We start from the raw sequence: 19,030 nt of genomic DNA, 5'->3' as shown, positions 1-19,030 counted from the left end.
ACAGACAGATCACAAGTAGGCAGAGAGGCAGGCAGAGAGAGAGAGAGGAGGAAGCAGGCTCCCTGCTGAGCAGAGAGCCCATGTGGGGCTCGATCCCAGGACCCTGAGATGATGACCTGAGCAGAAGGCAGAGGCTTTAACCCACTGAGCCAGCAAGGCGCCCCTATTTACCTTATTTATGACTCTTGTTACCTTATCAGTGAAATGGGAAGAATAATAGTACCTCCAGTCACAGGATTGTTACGGGGATTAAGTGATTTCCTAAAGGTAATGTAGCTTCACATGTAAATGCTGTGAGGTGTTAATGATTACTGCTACTGTTGTTTGCCGGAAGCTGCTGGCAATTCTGGGGAAGCTGTTGGAGGAGGTCATGAGCCTCTGACTGCTGGTTGACCCACAGGCTGAACCCAGGCAATCAGAGGCTCCTCATGCCTTCCTGTCCTTAGAGTGTGCATTCCACCTGCTGTTCCCCACTAGGAGCTATTTCAAGGACACAGACTTGAGAGAATAAGGTGTCACTGAGAACCTCTGGACTGAATATGTGATCGAACCCAGTTAAGGCCCCTATATAAACTTTTAAGATTGGGTAGGCAGGGGTGGAGATTTGCAGCTACTCGAGACCGGCCTCGTATGTAAGCTCCTCTGCTCATTACACCTGCCACCTACCAATCCGGAGCTCTCTGCATCTTCGTTTTCTCCCTGCCCTCCCCATAGAGGGGCCAGTTTCTGATTTTACCCCAGGAAGCTCCCGAGGTTGTGAACTAACATAGGTTTAGGCCAGAACCAAGACCCAGGGCGTCCCGTCACATCAGTGGGCACGGCAGCACGGGATCCTGGGCAGTGGCCATTCTTGGCCTTAGAAGGGGCCAGTGTGTCAATTCTGTCTCTTCAGGAGAGAGAAGCAGGTGGTCGCTGCAGGTGTCAGGGTAGGCCCAGCCCTTGAGTGTCTAGGGTCGGTAAGAGGTGGGCAGGCAGGCCGAGCCCCAGATATGCCGCTCAGGGTTTGGAGCAGGCTCTGGCTCTGGAGACCACCTGGAATAATACAGACCGTAATTCATAACAGCCACTGGGCCCCTGCTCCAAGCCAGACTTGGTATGTGTGAACTCCTTCATCCTTATAGCTTCTGGACAAGAGGGGCACTCTTGTTACCGCCATGTCACAGATGGTGACACAGGGACAAAGACAGGCTAATTGAATGCAGATCAGGGTGGAAGGCAGCCAGCCCTACAGGTGTTAGAGGACGTGGTGTCACCTGGTGGATGTCTGGGTCTGAAGGCTCAAGCTGGCTGGGGCAGGTCCCAGTCCTGTGGCAGCTGCTTTTGGCTATGGGATCCCACCGGCTGTAGTCTGGATGCCTGGGGATGGGGAGAGGAGGGCTCACTGCAGAAGGCTTTGTTGGGAGTAGGGTAGGGTCTGTGACCATGGATTGGAGAGCTGTTCCTCCATCACAAAGGATAAGACTCCTGGCTGTGGTACCCTTGACCCAAGTGCAGAGGTGGGAGCAGAGTTGGCACAGTCGAACCCTGGCTCCAGGGAAGACTTCGGCTGGTGCTCTTAAGCATCTGTATTATTAGTGTGTGAAGGAAAAGAACCTTTCATCTTTGAGAACTGTCATCTTCAGTCATCAGACTGTCTTTGAAAGACTTCGACATTCCTTTTTATGCAATTTGCATGAAATGAGGTTTTGAAATATAATGTGTTTTAAAATGCACTTTGCAGATGAGTTAATGTGTATTTTTTAGTGGAGGCTTAACTAAAAATTCCCACTGATGGCGGTTTCCAGTGGTCTGAAGGTTGGCACTCCCTGGGTTTGAGATCTTGCAAGTGAAATGCTTGCATGCAGACAAGAGAGCATCCCTGCTCATTAGGTGAGCTGTGTATGGCATATCTTTTCTTTCTGCTGGATCGACAAGGGACAAATGCTGAATTTTTTTTTTAAATAAAAGGGAGTCAACAGGATTGAAGGTATAAATGGACTGAATCATATGACTCTAAAGAAAGATGAATAACCATTTTTTAAAGTACAAGGTAATAGAATAAAAAACTGGATTGTCTTCCTTCTCCTGTATTCACTTGTATGCTTAAGGAAGACAGTTCTGTTCCTCTGAATGAGGAGGCATCCAGCATCAAAAAGGGGGCATTGCAGAGAAAAGTCCTGGCCTTCTGGTCCAGTGGTGACACATAATTATACCTTATTAAACCGGGTAGGGAAGTTTTGCCCTGGGGAGAGTAGATAAGCCATTATTGGGAAGCCAATCAGCCACAAAATGCACCTCGTGTTTTTCCTTAATTACAGATATTTGTGTCATTTTACACTGCACATTGTTTGGAGAGGCTAAGGCAGGCCTCTGAACTGAACTTGAATGGCAGTTGCCTGGAGCCAAGAGGTGATTGGGTAGACGTATTTTCCTGATTGCCTGGTGGGGCTCCCCTTCCTTCCAGCTGCTTCTCTGCTCTTGGGGCCGGGGATGCACACTCAGTGATGCTCTGAGGCCTCAGGTACAGGTCTGGTCTTCAGGGGACCTGAGCTTGGGGTGGGCTTGCACTTGGGCTCACGTGCCTTGTGCAGATTTGCTTATTTAGAAACTGGAGATGTTCTGTTGTGTGAAGGTTGTGTTCTGTCCATACTGCTCTGAGGCCATTAACCCGTTCAGCTGGGAACTTGCTTCCCTCCAGGAGTGTGGCACCAGGAAAGGGCCACCTGTGGTCTGGAATGGTTTACGTGCCTCTTCATGTCTTAGCTGAGCTGACGGCCTTGGTGAGAACTCTTCCGGGCCCCACAGACCAATGGACACTGTGTTCATAATTGTTTCCTCATATGTTGATGGCAATGAGGTCAAAATGAATTTGCTTTAGAGAGCTGGAGGAGAATGAACAAAGAGGACCTCAGTCTATAGGTAAGAAAATCAACCAGCGAGGTGGGAAGTTGAGGAGAAATAAAGATGGGTCCATTGTAAGAGAGCAAGCAGAATACTTACTCCTAGAGGACGCCGGGCTGCCCAGGCGAGATCCTGAAGCTAGATACTTTTTAGAAGAGTGAAGAAGTAGAGGACCTTGCCTCATCCATAGAGAGAACCCGAGTCTTCACAGTATCTTGACATTCCATTACTTTCCCCTTATTACGATAATAACCAATTGTCAAAAGCAATCTAAAAATCTTACCAAAAAAATACAATCATTGTTGCCATTTTGGTGTGTATCTTTCCAGGCTTCCATTATTTACGCACACTAAAAAAAGTAGTTTTCATGGCTACATAATATTGAGGTGGACTCATGCATTTGACCAGCCTCCTCCTGCTGGACATTTGGGTTCTTTCCTTTTCTTCTCAATTCAGTAACAGACGTGATGGTTGGGCGGGTAGGCATCTCTGCCTGGAGGCTTTACCCGTCCGTTGGCCTGCAGATCCACGGCTGCAGACGCTTGTGCAGTCCTGCAGAGCGTGCACACCTGTGGTGCGCATTCGAAGGAAAACCACCCTCAGGTTATGCCTGGAAGGGGATGTGCATTGGGTCGTGTAGTTCAGCTGCGATTGCAGTTGGCTGTGATCTTTGTGGGTTTGCAAAGCCCTGATGTGCCCAGTCCTCTTCCAGGAAAACCCTTCCCAGATGACCTGGGAGATCCCTCCTAGCAGTTACCATTGCTTCTAACAAGGCAGCTTGGTAAGGCTGGGCAAAATACCTTCCGAAGGCCAGCTATGGAAAGCAAACAGAAAGGAAATTCCTCTTGATCAATTTACATTACAAAAATATTAAGCCAAGGAGCTTTCCTTGGTGTAGCTACCCATGCAGATGGAAAAGGGAGCAAGCCATTGTGCAGGTCATTGCGATGTCATGGAGGCAGCCAAAATTTCTGAAGCTGGCATCTTGTGCTGAGAGGACGGGTTGAGAAAGTGGTAGAATGTGTGGTCAAAATGGAATAAAAATAAATCTCCTGGCATGAAGATTTCCCTCTCTCTCTGAGGGCAGTGCCTATCACCCCTGGCTGCAGCGGGGACCCCCGCACCTTTGATGTTCAAGGCGTGTGGAAGCCCCCAGAGGCCTTAGGAATGGGTCTTTCCTGTTTGGGGAGCGTCTGCTGGAGCCCAGATTGTCAAAAGCTAAATCACGTCCATTTTTTCTGCCAGCAAATATTTGCGGATTCAACTTCATCATTTATGCATTGGTTTCACCTCTGCATTACAAGGCAGGCTTCTGTCTACTAAAATCTTGTCAGAGAAGGTCCCAGAACACTCATGTGCTTTTGTGTTTGCGCGTTGGTCTAGTGGTGTACGGCTAAAACTGAATTCACACACATTTTATAAGGCGCTTATGCATTTCATCATCTGTATGTTTTAAACTATTGTGCGTCCCTAAACAGCAGGCAGTGAGGCAAGACCCAGAACCCAGGTCCTCTGATCAGACTCGTTCTATGTTGTCCATATGTGTTGCGTGAACTCTCAGTAGTCTGTCTATGGCCATGAATAACCCAAACATCCTTCTCTCACCTTTGGTGTTTGGTTCTGAGCTGTGTCCTAATTTCTGCCCTGTAGCTGATAGTCTGGGATGCCATGAGGGAAGAATGTGAAGAAGACCCAGTAGGAGGCATATAAGCTACCGGATACTACCTACCAATTAGCCAGTGCTTTTTATAGGCCAGGTGCTGTGCTTAGTACTTCATAGAAGCTACCATATTTATTTTCACTTTACATATGAGGGAATCAAGCCTCAGAGAGATGAAGTAACCTGCTCAGGATCACACAGCTGTGTGGTTTGTGCTAGGGTCTGATCCCCATTCTTACCGCAAAGTCCACATCCCTAAACTGTCATGCTGCACTGTGTGCTGAGCAGGAGACTTGTCCCACATACTGTCCCTGTTTGTGTTCATTCTGCCTTGTTTCAAAAACAATTGTGGATAAGACGACACACCCACATCGGATTTTTCCCTTGTTCTCAGGCTCTGTCTCATTCTCCTGTGACCCCTCCTGACTTGGCCCTACTTTCACCATTTTTCCAATGTGGGTGGGTGATGGATGAAGACAGGGTGACACCTGAGCCCAAAGAGACTCCAAGGTCCTGAGGGAGAGTATGTCAGGTACTGCCCTCCACGCTGGTGTTTGCAGAGCTGTTGCTGGTGTGAAGGGCTGCAGAACCCCTCCTGGTTCCTGGCACTAGGCTAGCTCGTTGATCCCACCCATGCTCGGGGGTGACTTTTTCACCCAAGAACAATGCATAACTAATCCAGCCCTGTTTGGGTAGATAGAGCACTCATGTTTGTGAGAAGGACGCTGGGAATACTGTCTAGGGGACTCTTCGGAAAACTGGAAAAACGAAGGCACAATCTAATGACTTCTTTTGTTTCTACTTTAGATGCAGCAGCAAGAGTACTGCTCGCTGAAGTCCAACCTTTCCGCCTTTGCCGTGGGGCTGGGTCGCCTCCTCTGCTATTGGTGGCTGGCCGAGCTGATGGTTCACCTCATGTACATGCACGCCATCTACAGCAGTGCCTCCCTCTTGAGGGCTGTCTCTTGTTGGACCTTAGGTAATTCTGGTGGTTACTGTCAGTAGAACAAGCAGCAGGAGGTAGCTTCAGCCTGAGGCTGGACCGGGGCAGACAGGGTGTGGTTGCCTTGAGCAAACACCCCCGCCCCCACCTTGTTCCTCTAATGGCTGAGGTGATGCCTGGGAGGGGGCTGATGGCTGTGAGGGCCAGGCTCTGTGGTCTGGGACGTGAGGTTGGTAGGAAGCCCTTTTCATAATGGAATTCTCCTGAGCTTGGGGGGGCTGCGAGGGGGGTGGGGGTCTGCACCTTTGTGGTGCCTACTTGACCGGAGACAGCAGGAGACATGGGGGGGGGGCAGCCTTTGAGGGCCTGCGAAGAGGTGATGCTCCAGGACTGAGTTGTTTTGTGGTATTGGTGGTGGTTCTTGCATATGATGCTAAAAAGAAGAATATGCGCTTTAGAGTGGGACGGACATGGGTTTGACTCTCAGCTCCACCAACCCCTGGCGGGCGGCCCGTGGCTGCTTACCAGCCTCTCTGCGTCTCTGTCCTGTGAGATGAGCAGACTTGCTTTTGCAGGGTTGGCTTGAGGGTTAAATGGAAGCAGGAGGGTGAAGGGCTGGGCTGTGTGTATCCCTCTGTTGTCCCACCCCCTTTCTGGTCTGTGCTTTTCCTTTATCTGCAGTGGGTGGGATGGAAGTCATCTCCTAAGCAGGACAGTCTCCAGGGTAGGACTTGTCTGGAGAAACCACAACTCTTCATTTCTCTGGCCAAAATTGCAGAGACTGTGCCTCTTTCTGAACAAAATCTCCTCACTTCCTTGTTTGCTCTCCTTTTAAGAACTCCTGTGGTAGCTGAATTCAGCCCTGTGGTCTGACCTCCAGCCTGTAGCTCCCATGGGAAATGTGTGATCTTCCGACCAGATTAAGCAGCTCCCTACGGAGGGCAAGAGTACAAGCCAGACTCCTTATCTGTTCGGTGATTTATAGATTTTTTTTTTAAAAAGTCATGATTGTCCTTGGTGTATCACACAGGCTTAATCAGAAGGTTTTCAAGGAAGATACATACCTTTTGGGATTGGAAAAATACTGAGTTGTTTTAATTAGAACCTCTTTTTACTCCAAACAAATCTTTTTTATAGTTGGGGGGACAAGTTTTTAATGATATGTTTAGACAAATAGAATAGGAGGAAACGATGACATGCTAAATTAGATCCCAGTTGTAGTGCTTCCAAATTAAGAGACCATTAGTTTGAGTGATTTTAACTATGAATAACAACAAGCACCACTCAAAATGGGGTTCAAACTGTAGGGAAAAACTTATCTTCTAAGGTCATCAGCAGGTGACTCAGAAAAATCATTAGTGATCCATTTGGGGATCTGTCACTCCACTTCAGAATCTTGGGGCGCCTGGATGGCTCAGTGGTTAAGCGTCTGCCTTTGGCTCAGGTCATGATCCCAGGGTCCTGGGATCAAGCCCCTCAGTGGGCTCCCTGCTCAGTGGGAAGCCTGCTTCTCCCTCTGCCACTCCCGCTTGTGTTCTTCTCTCTCTGTGTCTCTCTGTCAAATAAATAAATAAAATCTTAAAAAAAAAAAAGAAGAATTAACCAGAATCCTAGAAGCCTTTTGTTTATAGTGACAACCCATCACCTATCACCTGCTCCTGAGTTTTGGTTTTGTCATTCCCATTTTTTTATCTTAAAAAAACCCAAAACCTTTGTTTTTAGAGCAGTTCTACATTTACAGAGGAATGAAGAGGAAAGTGTAGGCATAGCTGCCCCCACTAGCAATATCCCCACGAGGGCAGTGCATTTGTCATAACTGATGAACCTAGGTCAACCCATCATTATCACCTGAAGTCCATCATTTACATTAGGGTTTACTCTTGGTGTTTTTTTGTACAGTGGGTGGGTTTTGACAGATGTGGAACGACAAGTATCCACCACTACAATGCCACAGAGAGTTTCATAGCCCTGAAATTCCTCAGTGCTCTCTCTGTTCATCCCTCCTCCCCCTCTCACCCCTGGAACTGTTGATCTGTTTACCACCTTCATAGTTTTGCCTTTTCCAGCATGTCATATAATTGGAATCACACAGTATGTAGCTTTTCCAGGTTGACCTCTTTTACTTAGTACTATTATGCATTCAAGGTTCCTCCACGTCTTTTCATGGCTTCATAGCTCATTTACTTTTAGTGCTGAATGATCCATTGTCTAGAATGCACCACAGTTTGTCCACCGGAAGCCATCTTAGTTGCTTCTAGGTTTTACAATCATGAATAAAGATGCTACAAACATCTGTGTGCAGGTTTTTATGTGGATATGAGTTTAAACTCCTCTGACTAGATACTAAGGAGTGCAATTGCTGGATTGGATGGTAAGAGTATGTTTATTTTTGTAAAAAAACTGCCCTATTATTTTCCAAAGTGGCTGTATCATTTTGCATTCCCACCAGTAATGAGCGATTTCCTGTTGCTCCACATTCTGGTCCGCATTTGGTGTTGTCACTGTTTTGGATTTTGGCTCCTGTAATAGGTAGAGAGTAGTATCTCCTTGTTGTAATTTGCAATTCTCTAGTGATAGTCGATGTGGAGCATTTTTTCAATGCTTATTTGCCATCGACATATCTTTTCATGCTATTTGTTCAGGTCTTTTGCCCATTTTTAAGTTAGGTTTTTCATTTTATTATTATTAAGTTTCAATGGTTCTTTGTGTATTTTAGATAATAGGCCTTTATCAAATGTATCTTTTGCATATATTTTCTCCTAGTCTGTGGCTTGTCTTCAAATTCTATTGACAGTGTCTTTCACAAAACAAAAATTAAGAAATTGATAAGCAAATGCAGCTTATCAGTTCCTTCCATCATGGATTATGCCCTTGGTGTTACATCTGAACAGGCATTGCCACATCCAGGGTCAGCTAGATTTTCTCCTACGTTGTCTTCCAGGAGTTTTATAGTGTTGCACTTTACAGTTAGATCTATACTCCATTTTCAGTTAACTTTTGGAAGGGTAAAAATCTGTGTCTACATTTTTAATTTTTTTTATTTTTTGGCATGTGGATATCCAGTTGTTCCAGCACCATTTATTGAGACTATCTTTGCTCACATTGTGTTGTATTTGCTCCTTTGTCAGAGATTGACACTATTTCCGGGGTCTATTTCTGGGCACTCTGTTCTGTTGTGTTCATCTTTTTATTTTTCCACAGTGTCACACTGTCTTGTTACTGTAGCTTTATACTAAGTCTTTAAGTCAGATAGTGTCAGTCTTCTGACTTCGCTTTTCTCCTTTTATATTGTGCTCATTATTCTGGGTCTTTTACCTCTCCATGTAAACTTTAGAATCAGTTTATTCATATCCACAAAATAACTTGCTAGGATTTTGATTTGGATTACACTGAAGCTTTGGATTAATTAGGGTAGAACTGGTATTTTAACAATTTTGAATCTTATCATGGGATACCTCTCCATTTAATTAGCTCTTCTTTGTTTCAACAGAGTTTTATAGTTTTATTTATGTTTAGCTTGTACATATTTGTTAGATTATACCTAAATATTTATTTTTTGGTGCTAATGCATATGGTATTGTTTTTGATTTCAAAAGTTTTTTTTTTTTTAAAGACTTTTTATTTATTCATTTGAGAGACAGAGCTCGAGCAAGAGCATGAGGGGTAGTGGGGGGGTTGGGTAGGGCCAGAGGGAGAGGGAGAAGCAGACTCCCTGCTGAGCAGAGAACCCACCGTGGGGCTTGATCCCAGGACCCTGGGATCATGACCTGAGCTGAAGGCAGATGCTTAACCAAAGAAGCCACTGAGGCGCACCTGTTTTTAATTTCAAATTCCACATGTTCACTGATGATATATAGGAAGGTGACTGACTTTGGTCTGTTAACCTTGTATCCTGCAACCTTGCTGCTACTGCTTATTAGTTCCAGGAAGTTTTGTTGTTGTCTTTGTTCACTCTGGAATTTGCAACATTGACAATTACTTCATCTGCAAATAAAAATTTCCTCCTTCCCAAAGTGTATACCTTTTGTTTCATTTTCTTCTCTTATTGTATTAGCTAGGACTTCCAGTATGATATTGAAAAGGAGTGATCAGAGAAGACATGCTTGCCTTTTTCCTGATCTTAGTGGGAAAGCTTCTGGTTTCTCACCATTAAGTACGATGGTAGCTGTAGATTTTTTGCAGATGCTTTTTATGAAGTTGAGGAAATTCCCCTCTATTCTTAGTTTGCTGAGAGTTTTTATCATGAATGGGTGTTGGATTTTGTCAAAGTATTTTTTGTTTTGTTTTAGTTTTTTTTGCATATGTTGATATGATTATGTGTTTTTTTTTCTTTTTTGGTCTTTGGATGTGATGGATTATATTAATTGATTTTCAGATATTGAACTAGCCTTGTATAGTTGGGATAAATCTTACTTGTCATGGCGTATAATTGTTTTTATATATTCCTGGATTTCATTTGTTAATTCTTTTTATTACAATATTATTGACTATATTCCCTATGCTATACTTTACCTGTGACATATTTAGTAACTGAAATTTTGTACTTCTTGATCCCCTAATTTGCTAATATATCATTGAGGATTTGTGCATCTGTGTTCATTACAGATATTGGTCTATAGTTTTCTTGTAATGTTTTTGTCTGATTTTGGTGTTAGGATAATGCTGACCTCATAGAATGAGTTAGGAAGTATTTCCTCTATTTAAATATTCTGGAAGAGATTATAGAGTATTGGTATAATATCTTCCTTAAATGTTTTTCCGTTTTGGAAGGTTATTAATCATTGCATCAATTTTTTTATAGGTATAAGCCTATTCATATTATCTATTCCTGTGTGAATTGGCAGATTTTATCTTTCAAGGAATTGGTTCTTTTTATCTAAGTTATCGAATTTGTGGGTGCAGAGTTGTTCATATTATTCCTTTATTATCCTTTTGATCTTCATGGGTTCTGTAGTGATGTCCTTATTTTCATTCTTATATTAATAATATGAGAATTTCTTTTCTTTCTTAACCTAGCTAAGACTTACTGATTTTTAAAAAATTTTTATTTTTTCAGTGTTCCAAGATTCATTGTTTATGCACCACACCCAGTGCTCCATGCAATATGTGCCCTCTGCAATACCCACCACCAGGCTCACCCAACCCCCCACTCCTACCCCTCCAAAACCCTCAGTTTGTTTCTCAGTGTTCACAGTCTCTGATGGTTTGTCTCCCCATCTGATTTCCCCCAACTGACTTCTCCTCTCCTTCTCCCAGTGTCCTCTGTGTTATCCTTTATGCTCCACAAGTAAGTGAAATAAGTCAAGCAGAGAGAATCAGTTATCATATGGTTTCACTTAAACTTGTGGAGACTTACTGATTTTATTAATCTTTTCAAAGAAGCAGCTTTTGGTTTTGTTGACATTTTTGTATTAATTTCCTATTTTTAATTTCACTGATGTTTGCTCTAATTTTTATTATTTCCTCTGCTTACTTTATATTTAATTTGCTCTTCTTTTTCTAGTTTCCTAAGATGGACACTTAGATTATTAATTGTAGATCTTTCTTCTCTTCTAATATATACCTTTAATGTTATAAATTTACTTCCAAGCACTGTATTTGCTACATGCCATGAATTTTGATAAGTTATATTTTCTCTTTTGTTTAGTTCAAAGTATGTTTTAATTTTCTTGATTTCTTCCATGTGTTATTAGAGGTGTATTTGATATTCAATATTTTGAGATTTTCCGCAGCTATCTAGTATTGTTTTCTATTTTAGTTTCACTGTGGTCTAAGAGCAGACATTGCATGATTTCTGTTACTTTAAATTTGTTTATGTTTTATGGCCCAGAATGTGATCTATCTTGATGAGTGTTCCATGTGAGCTTGGGAAGAATTTGTATTTTGTTGTCATTGGATGAAGTAATCTATAGATATCTGTTCTGTCCAGTTGACTGATGGTAATGTTAAGTTCACCTGTGTCCTTACTGATTTTCTGCCTGCTGGATCTGTCCATTGCTGAGAGAGGGGTGTCAGAATCTCCAACTGTAAACATGGATTCATCTGTTTTTCTTTGCAGTTCTATCAGTTTTTGTGTCATGTATTTTGACTCTCTTTTATTAGGTGTCTATACACATTAAGGGTTATTATATCTTCTTAAAGAAAGATCATTATCTTTATATGATCATTATCATTATATAATGCCCTTCTTTATCCCTGATAATTTTCTTCACTTGCAGGTCTGATGTGTTTGAAAATTAACATAGCTCCTCCAGCTTTCTTTTGACTAATGTTAGCATGGTATATATTTCTCTGTACCTTCACTTTTAATCTTAATGTGTCTTTATATTTAGAGTGTGTTTCTTTAGACAATAAATATGTAGTTGGGTCTTGTTTTTTGATTCATTCTGATAATCTTTGTATTTTAATTGGTGTAATTAGACCACTGACATTTAAAGTGATTACTGATATAATTAGACTGATATCTTCTATGTTTTTAATATTGTATATTCATTCCTCTTGTTTTCTGTTTGTTTTCTTTTTGTTGTTGTTCCTGTTTTTGTATTTCATTCTTTGTCTGATTTTTGTGTTTTTATTTTTTCAGTGTTTTTTTTTTTTTAAGATTTTATTTATTTATTTGACAGAGAGAGATCACAAGTAGGCAGAGGCAAGCAGAGAGAGAGGAGGAAGCAGGCTCCCCACTGAGCAGGAAGCCCGATGCGGGGCTCTATCCCAGGACCCTGGGATCATGACCTGAGCTGAAAGCAGAGGCTTTAACCCACAGAGCCACCCAGGTGCCCCTGCATTTTGTGGTTTTAATTGAAAATTTTTATTATTCCATTTTCTCTTTTTTCTTAGCATATCAAATATACTTATTTTTAAACATTTTTAGTAGTTGCCCTAGAGTCTGTAGTATGCATATACAACTAATCTAAGACCGATTTCCGATAATACCATATTCACTTCATGCTAGTGCAAATACCTCACAACAAAATATTCCGAATTCCTCCTTTGCATCACTTGTGTAATTGGTGTCATTCATTTCCTGTGTATAAGCTGTAGTCATAAATACATTGTTGCTTTTATTGTTTTGGACAGACTTTTTTCTCTTAGATCAATTAATAAGTTTTTAGTTTACCTTCACTTATTCTATCACTGATGCTTTTCCTTTTCCTTTTTTAAATTTTTTATTTATTTTTTTAATTTCTTTTCGGTGCTCCGGAATTCATTGTTGCTTTTCCTTTTCTTAAGTGTAGGTCTGCGTTTCTGACTTATATTATTTTTCTTGTCTCTGAAGAACTTTTTAAAGATTTTTGCAAGGCAAATCTAGCGGAAGCAAATCCCATTTTTTTTTTTAAATTTTATTTATCTATTTGACAGACAGAGATCACAAGTAGGCAGAGAGGCAGGCAGAGAGAGAGAGGAGGAAGCAGGCTCCCCACGGAGCAGAGAGCCCGATGCAGGGGTCGATCCCAGGACCCTGGGATCATGACCTGAGCTGAAGGCAGAGGTTTTAACACACTGAGCCACCCAGGCGCCCCAGCATATCCCATTTTGTTTATCTGAGGAAGTCTTTATTTTTCATTCATTTTTGAAGGATCATTTTGCATGATGCAGAATTCTAGGTTGATAATTGTTTCCCTCTCAACACTTTGAATATTATACTCTCTTCATACTTGCTTGGTTTCCGAGGAGAAGCTGCGTGTCACTCTTACCTCGTTCCTCTATAAGTTAGGTTTCTCAACCCCCTCTGGCTTCTTTCAGTATATATTTTTTTTAGTTTTGATTTTCTGCAGTTTCACTATGTTATGCCTACATGTAGTTTTGGGAGCATTTATTCTGTTTGGTTATTCTGGATCTTTGGTTTGGTGTTTGACTTTAATTTAGGAGGATATTTCTTAATCACCATTGCTTCAAATATTGATTCTGTTTCTTTCTTTCTTTTTCTGGTTTCCCATTGCATGTATGTTATACCTTTTGTAGTTGTCTCATAGTTGTTGGGTGCTATCTTCCAAGTTTTCTTTGTTTCAGTCTTTCTTGTTGCTTTTCTGGTTTAGAAGTTTCTATTGACATATCCCCAAGTTCAGAGATTATTTCCTCAGCTGCATCCAGTCTGCTAATATGCCCATCAGAGGCATTCTTCATTTCTGTTAGTGTTTTTGATCTCTGGCTTTTCTTTTTGATTCTTTCTTAGCATTTCCATCTCTCTGCTTACATTACCCATCTGTTCTTGCATACTGTGTACTTTTCCCACTAGAGTTCTTAACATATTAGTCATAGTTGTGTTAAATTCCCAATCTGATTATTTCAACCTCCTTTCCATATCTAGGTCTGGTTCTGATGCTTTCTCTGTCTCTTTAAGCTGTGGGGGGTATTGATTGATTGATTACCTTTTAGTACGCCTTGTAATTTTTTTTTGAAAGGTGGAAATGATGTACTGAGTAAAAAGAACTTCAGTAAATAGGCCTTTAGTAATTAATATAGTAGTAAGGCATTGGGGGAGGGAGAGTGTTCTGTAGTCTTATGATTAGGTCTTACTCTTTTAAAGATTTTTATTTATATATTTTTTTGACAGAGAGATCACAAGTAGGCAGAGAGGCAGGCAGAGAGAGAGAGGGAAAGCAGGCTCCCCGCTGAGCAGAGAGCCGATGTGGGGCTCGATCCCAAGACCTTGAGATCATGACCTGAGCCAAAGGCAGAGGCTTAACCTACTGAGCCACCCAGACGTCCTTAGGTCTCACTCTTTTATGAGCCTAGTCCCTCTGCTGTGAACTTCACAAACTATTCTTTTTTCCTCCACCACCCTCTTTAGGAAGTGTAGGATGATTAGAGGAGACTGGAGTTGGGTATTTCTCTTCTTTGTGTAGAAGGCCTGAGCAGACTAGAATTAGGTATCTTCCTTCTCCTGGGTTGGTTAGGCGCTGATGGTTAGGTTAAGGTCCAGTAAAACTTGTCTGGAGGGAAGGCCTTGTTAAGAAGAGCAGAATGCTCTGGTGTATTTCCAAATGATTACTTTTTCCCCTCTCCCTGCCAGAAGCGTGATAGGATTTTTCTTCAGTCTCCATCCTGAGAATGTGATAGAGCTCCTAGAAGTAAAGCTCACAGAAGTGCGGGGGCCCCTTATAACTATTCCCTTGCTGCTTTTAACTCTCAGACTTTCCCACACTGAGCCTCCAGTACTGTCCTTTACAGTCCAGATTTTCATGTCCCGGTACCTGTTCCCACAAAGATTTCTGCTCCAGTAAGTTGTGGTTCTCTGAATACACCTGTCTATCTCCAAGTTGTGGACAGCAGTTTGTCCTGATGGAGCTAAGGAGTTGTTAGTTTTCAGTTTGCTTAGCTTTTTGCTTGCTGTTAGGGTACAGTGATGACTTGTAACCTCTTTACATGCTGGACTGGAAACCAGAAATCCATTTCCTTCTTTTTCTCTCTAGTTTTACCATAATTAAATTCCTAAAACTCCATATGTTGAGAAATCTTCATATGTATGAATCTTTATTCATACTTGGTGTGTTATTCTGTGACTTGCTTTCCTTGCTTAAATGTATGTTTTTGAGAATATATGGGACATGTTACCATAACTGGCTTTTTCACTTTTGAATAGCATGCCAGTGTATGCATATACTACTTACAGAAGAATAGTTTTTTAGTTTTTCCCAGGGTTTTGCTATGATGCATAATGCTGTTTCTGCAGATCTCTTGAAGAACATGTGCAAAGAAAGTAGGTTTCAAGTTCTTTGGCTCATGGCCCATAGTAAGAAATGCATTTGTGTTTAAGTGTGTGTGTATGTGTGTGTGTGTGCACGCACGAATTTTCACAAGGCAATACTTAACCTCATGCCACTTAAAATGTACTGTGATAATTTTTCTGTTCTATACTATTTTATTTAATAAGGATGGTTAGAAACTATTAAATTGAGTGCGTCACTATCCTAAGTTTATAAAACACTGCTCTAGTATATGTATCTGTAAATAGAATTGCTGGATTGTGGTCAGTATATGTTTTGATTCAGAAGATTTTGCCAAATTATTTTTTTAAATTGATCAAACCGATTTATATTCCTTTCAGCAGTTCATGGGAATTCCTATAACTCAAGATTCTTATCAACACTTAGTATTCATTCATTTTTATTGAAGTGCAGTTGATATGCAATATTAGTTTCAGGTATATAACATAGTGATTCAACATTTATGTACATTAGGAAGTGATCACTGTGATAAATCTAGCTACTGTCTTTCACCATACAAGTTACATATTTTTGACTATATTCCCTATACTGGACATTCTGTCCCCTTGTCTTATTTATTTTATAACTGGAGGTTTGTACTTTTTAATCCCTTTCCCCTGTTCTGCATATTGACCCTCCCACCCCCTTCCCCCATCTCTCTGGCAACTACCAGACTGTTCTCTGTATCTTTGAGTCTGTTTCTATTTCATTTGTTTGTTTTTAGATTCCACATATAAGTCAAGGCATATGGTATTTGTTTTTCTCTGTCTCACATATTTCACTTCCATGGTACCCTCTATGTCCATCCATGTCACAAAGAGCACGATGCTTCCTTTGCATGGCTGACTAATATTCCTGTGTGTGTGGGTGGGGGGAGAGTCTGTGTGTGGTCTGTGTACCGTATCTTTATCCATTCATCTATCGATAGACACTTATACCCTATATTTGGGGTATTGTAAATAATGTTGCAGTAAACCTAGGAGTGCATATATCTTTTTGAATTAGTGCTTTCATTTTCTTTGGATAAATACTCCGTAATGGAACTGCTGGATTGTATGGTATTGATACTTAATTTTGAAAATGTTAATTATGTCTTGTAGTTTTAATTTGCATTTCCTTGACTGCTAATGAATTTGAGTGTCTTGATCTATTAGAAGAAGTTGTACCCCAAATTTTTTAGAAGAAAAAACCCTATGTGTATACAAAAAATAAAGTTAGATACAATGAAGGATAAAATATGACAATAATAATGAAGGTTCAAAAAAGTTTTTTTTTAATGAAAGGTATTGTTAAGATAAACTAGTTTAAAAACATTAAAAAAGGAAAGGGTAAAAGTTAAAAAAAAATTAACAGGAGGAAAAAAAAATTAACTTTGCAAGACTAAAGAATCATGGGGAGAAAGCCATGAATTCCATGCTTTGCTTTCTCCTCCTCTGGAATTCCGCTGTTCTCCTTGGTAAGTGAAATTGGTCTTGGCTGGATTTTTTGTTGATCTTCCTGGGAGGGGCCTGTTGTAGTGATTCTCACGTGTCTTTGAGAATTCCCGAGGTGGAATTGCACCGCCCTTACCAGGGGCCGGGCTGAGTAATCCGCTCGGGTTTGCTTTCGGGAGCTTTTGTTCCCTCAGTGCTTTCCGTAGAGTTCGGGAGGACGGGAATGAAGATGGCGGCCTCCCAGTCTCCAGCCCGGAGGAGCCGAGAGCTCGGGCCCCACTTCTCAGTGCGCCCTCAGAGAAAAGTGCTCAATCACTCCTGTCTCCCTGGCCTCCGGCCGTGCTCCATCCTCACCCAGCCTGTGATCAAGCATCTCTGTCTCTGGCACACAGCCCCGCCTGTAGTCTCTGAACCCCACAGATCTCTGAGCTCTTCCAGAGGAGTCTCCCCGGGTCTTGTGGGGTCCCTGCTCACAGAGCAGTGGTCTGTGCCATGGATCACAATAAGGTAACCCCGAGTTGAGAGCTCACTCCTCTGCTCTGTCTCTGTAGCCGGCTTCCCCCCTCTAATACCTGCAAGCTCTGTGACACTCAGACACCCCCGATTCTTCTGTGACCCCACGGGACCTGAGGCCACGCTGTCCCCGCATGGGCTTCACCCCATCTTAGCTTCTGGAGCGATGTCCCTCAGTGGAACAGACTTTTAAAAGTTCTGATTTTGTGCTCTGTTGCTCTGCCGCTTGCTGGGAGCCGGACCCTCCCCCACCGGTCTATCTCGGTCTATCTTCCCGTCGCTTTGGATTCACTTCTCTGCTGGTCCTACCTTTCAGAAAGTGGTCGATTTTCTGTTTCTAGAATTGCTGCTCTTCTTCTCTTGGATCTCCTGTTGGATTTGTCGGTTTTTGGAATGGTTTGATAAGCTATCTAGCTGATCTCCTGCTCCCTGATGTCATCTCAGCCTGCTACTTCTCTGCCATCTTGACTCCTCCTTGAGTGTTTTTTAATAGTTTATAGAACTTTAGTATAATCATTCTCAATGAAATACCTATGATGACTTTTGCCCATTTTCTAGTAGGATTTTTGTCTTTTTCTCATGAATTCAGAAGACTTGTTTATTACCATCTTTTCCCAGTTATACATGTTTTGGGAAATAGTAATATCTTCTGGTTTGTGGTTTGACTTTTAAATTTTTTAATCTTTTGATGAACAGAATTTATTTTAATGTAGTTGAATTTATAAACTTTATAGTTATCACACTTTGAGTATTTAAACACTTTTCTTTCCTATCCTAAAGTCATGAAGACATTTGCCTATAAATCCTTTCATTATTATAGAAATAGTACCTGTGCATTGTGGAAACAACCCCAAGATCCTTCCTCTTCTGATGTCTAATGGTTCTAATGGGGGTCTTATGCCCACATTGTCATCAGCCTCATGCAAAGGGAATGAGTGTCCCAAGATTAGTTTATAATTCGGAATTTCTTCCAGGTCACTGTGAGAGGGGAGGTAGGGATAAGTTTGAACACTTGAACGAAATTGTGTTTCCAATGGCAAGGATTGTTGGGAAGATGTGTTTGGTGGGCAACCAGTCATGTTTGCTTCTGAATAGAAAGTCAAGAATGGTGTCTCGGAAATTTGTTCCCAGAAAGTTCTGAAAATTAGTGTGAGACAGCTAGGAAAACAGAAGATCTCAAATTTTTTTGGTAATTAATAATTCCACCCTTAAAAATTAATTTAGTTCTTATGATTTGCAGAGCAGCTATATATCCCATTTTACAATTCCGTTTGGCACCACTAGTCTCATTGTAATTACCAGGAGCAACCCCTTTCCTTCTCTGAAGTGTCATTATATAGTTACCTTAGTGATAACCTTTTCTTGGACAAACTATATTGACTCCATTTTTATTCTGAGTTAAAACAGGAAAGTTTTCATATCAACACTTTGCAAACATGAAAGTGCCTTTTCTCCGAATTCCCTTATTACTTGAGCATTTATTGTTTGAGCTGCGTAATGTCCTATTCATTGCTCCCTTCAGTAAGCATTCATCAGGTGCCATGCCCTGGACTTGGCTGGAGGGATGGAAAGATGAATGAGATACAGATTTTGTACTCCAAAAGCTTATTCTAGAGAAGTCATACACGAAGAATACTGTTTTCTTACTGCATCTACAGTTTTATAATTCTGAGATAGATGTCTAGGTAGATTCATTGGGCAGAGTACAAAAGAGTATGGGGTTACTCCTCACCCTCCTGCTATGTCTGGAAAGAGGGATGGGGTCACAAAGGTTTTGTAGTGCGACTGATGCCTCGGATGATTCTTTTTTTTTTTTTTTTTTAAGATTTTATTTATTTATTTGACAGAGAGAAATCACAAGTAGACAGAGAGGCAGGCAGAGAGAGAGAGAGAG

General features: G+C 41.5%; 1 protein-coding gene across 2 annotated transcripts in view; it reads left to right on the top strand.

Moving 5' to 3' along the window:
- The window catches only part of HHAT (hedgehog acyltransferase), a 320,626-nt gene that overhangs the window by 66,912 nt on the left and 234,684 nt on the right, over nt 1–19,030 (top strand). For both annotated transcript variants that reach the window (XM_032878104.1, XM_032878103.1), the window contains exon 7: nt 5,348–5,519. In XM_032878104.1, the coding sequence (XP_032733995.1) occupies nt 5,348–5,519 (172 nt within the window). The remainder of the gene's footprint in view (nt 1–5,347; nt 5,520–19,030) is intronic.

This window comes from Lontra canadensis, unplaced genomic scaffold, assembly GCF_010015895.1.
Source record: "Lontra canadensis isolate GAN:19392208 unplaced genomic scaffold, GSC_riverotter_1.0 scaffold63, whole genome shotgun sequence".
Classification (NCBI taxonomy): domain Eukaryota; kingdom Metazoa; phylum Chordata; class Mammalia; order Carnivora; family Mustelidae; genus Lontra; species Lontra canadensis.
This window is presented reverse-complemented; position numbering and strand designations above follow the sequence as displayed.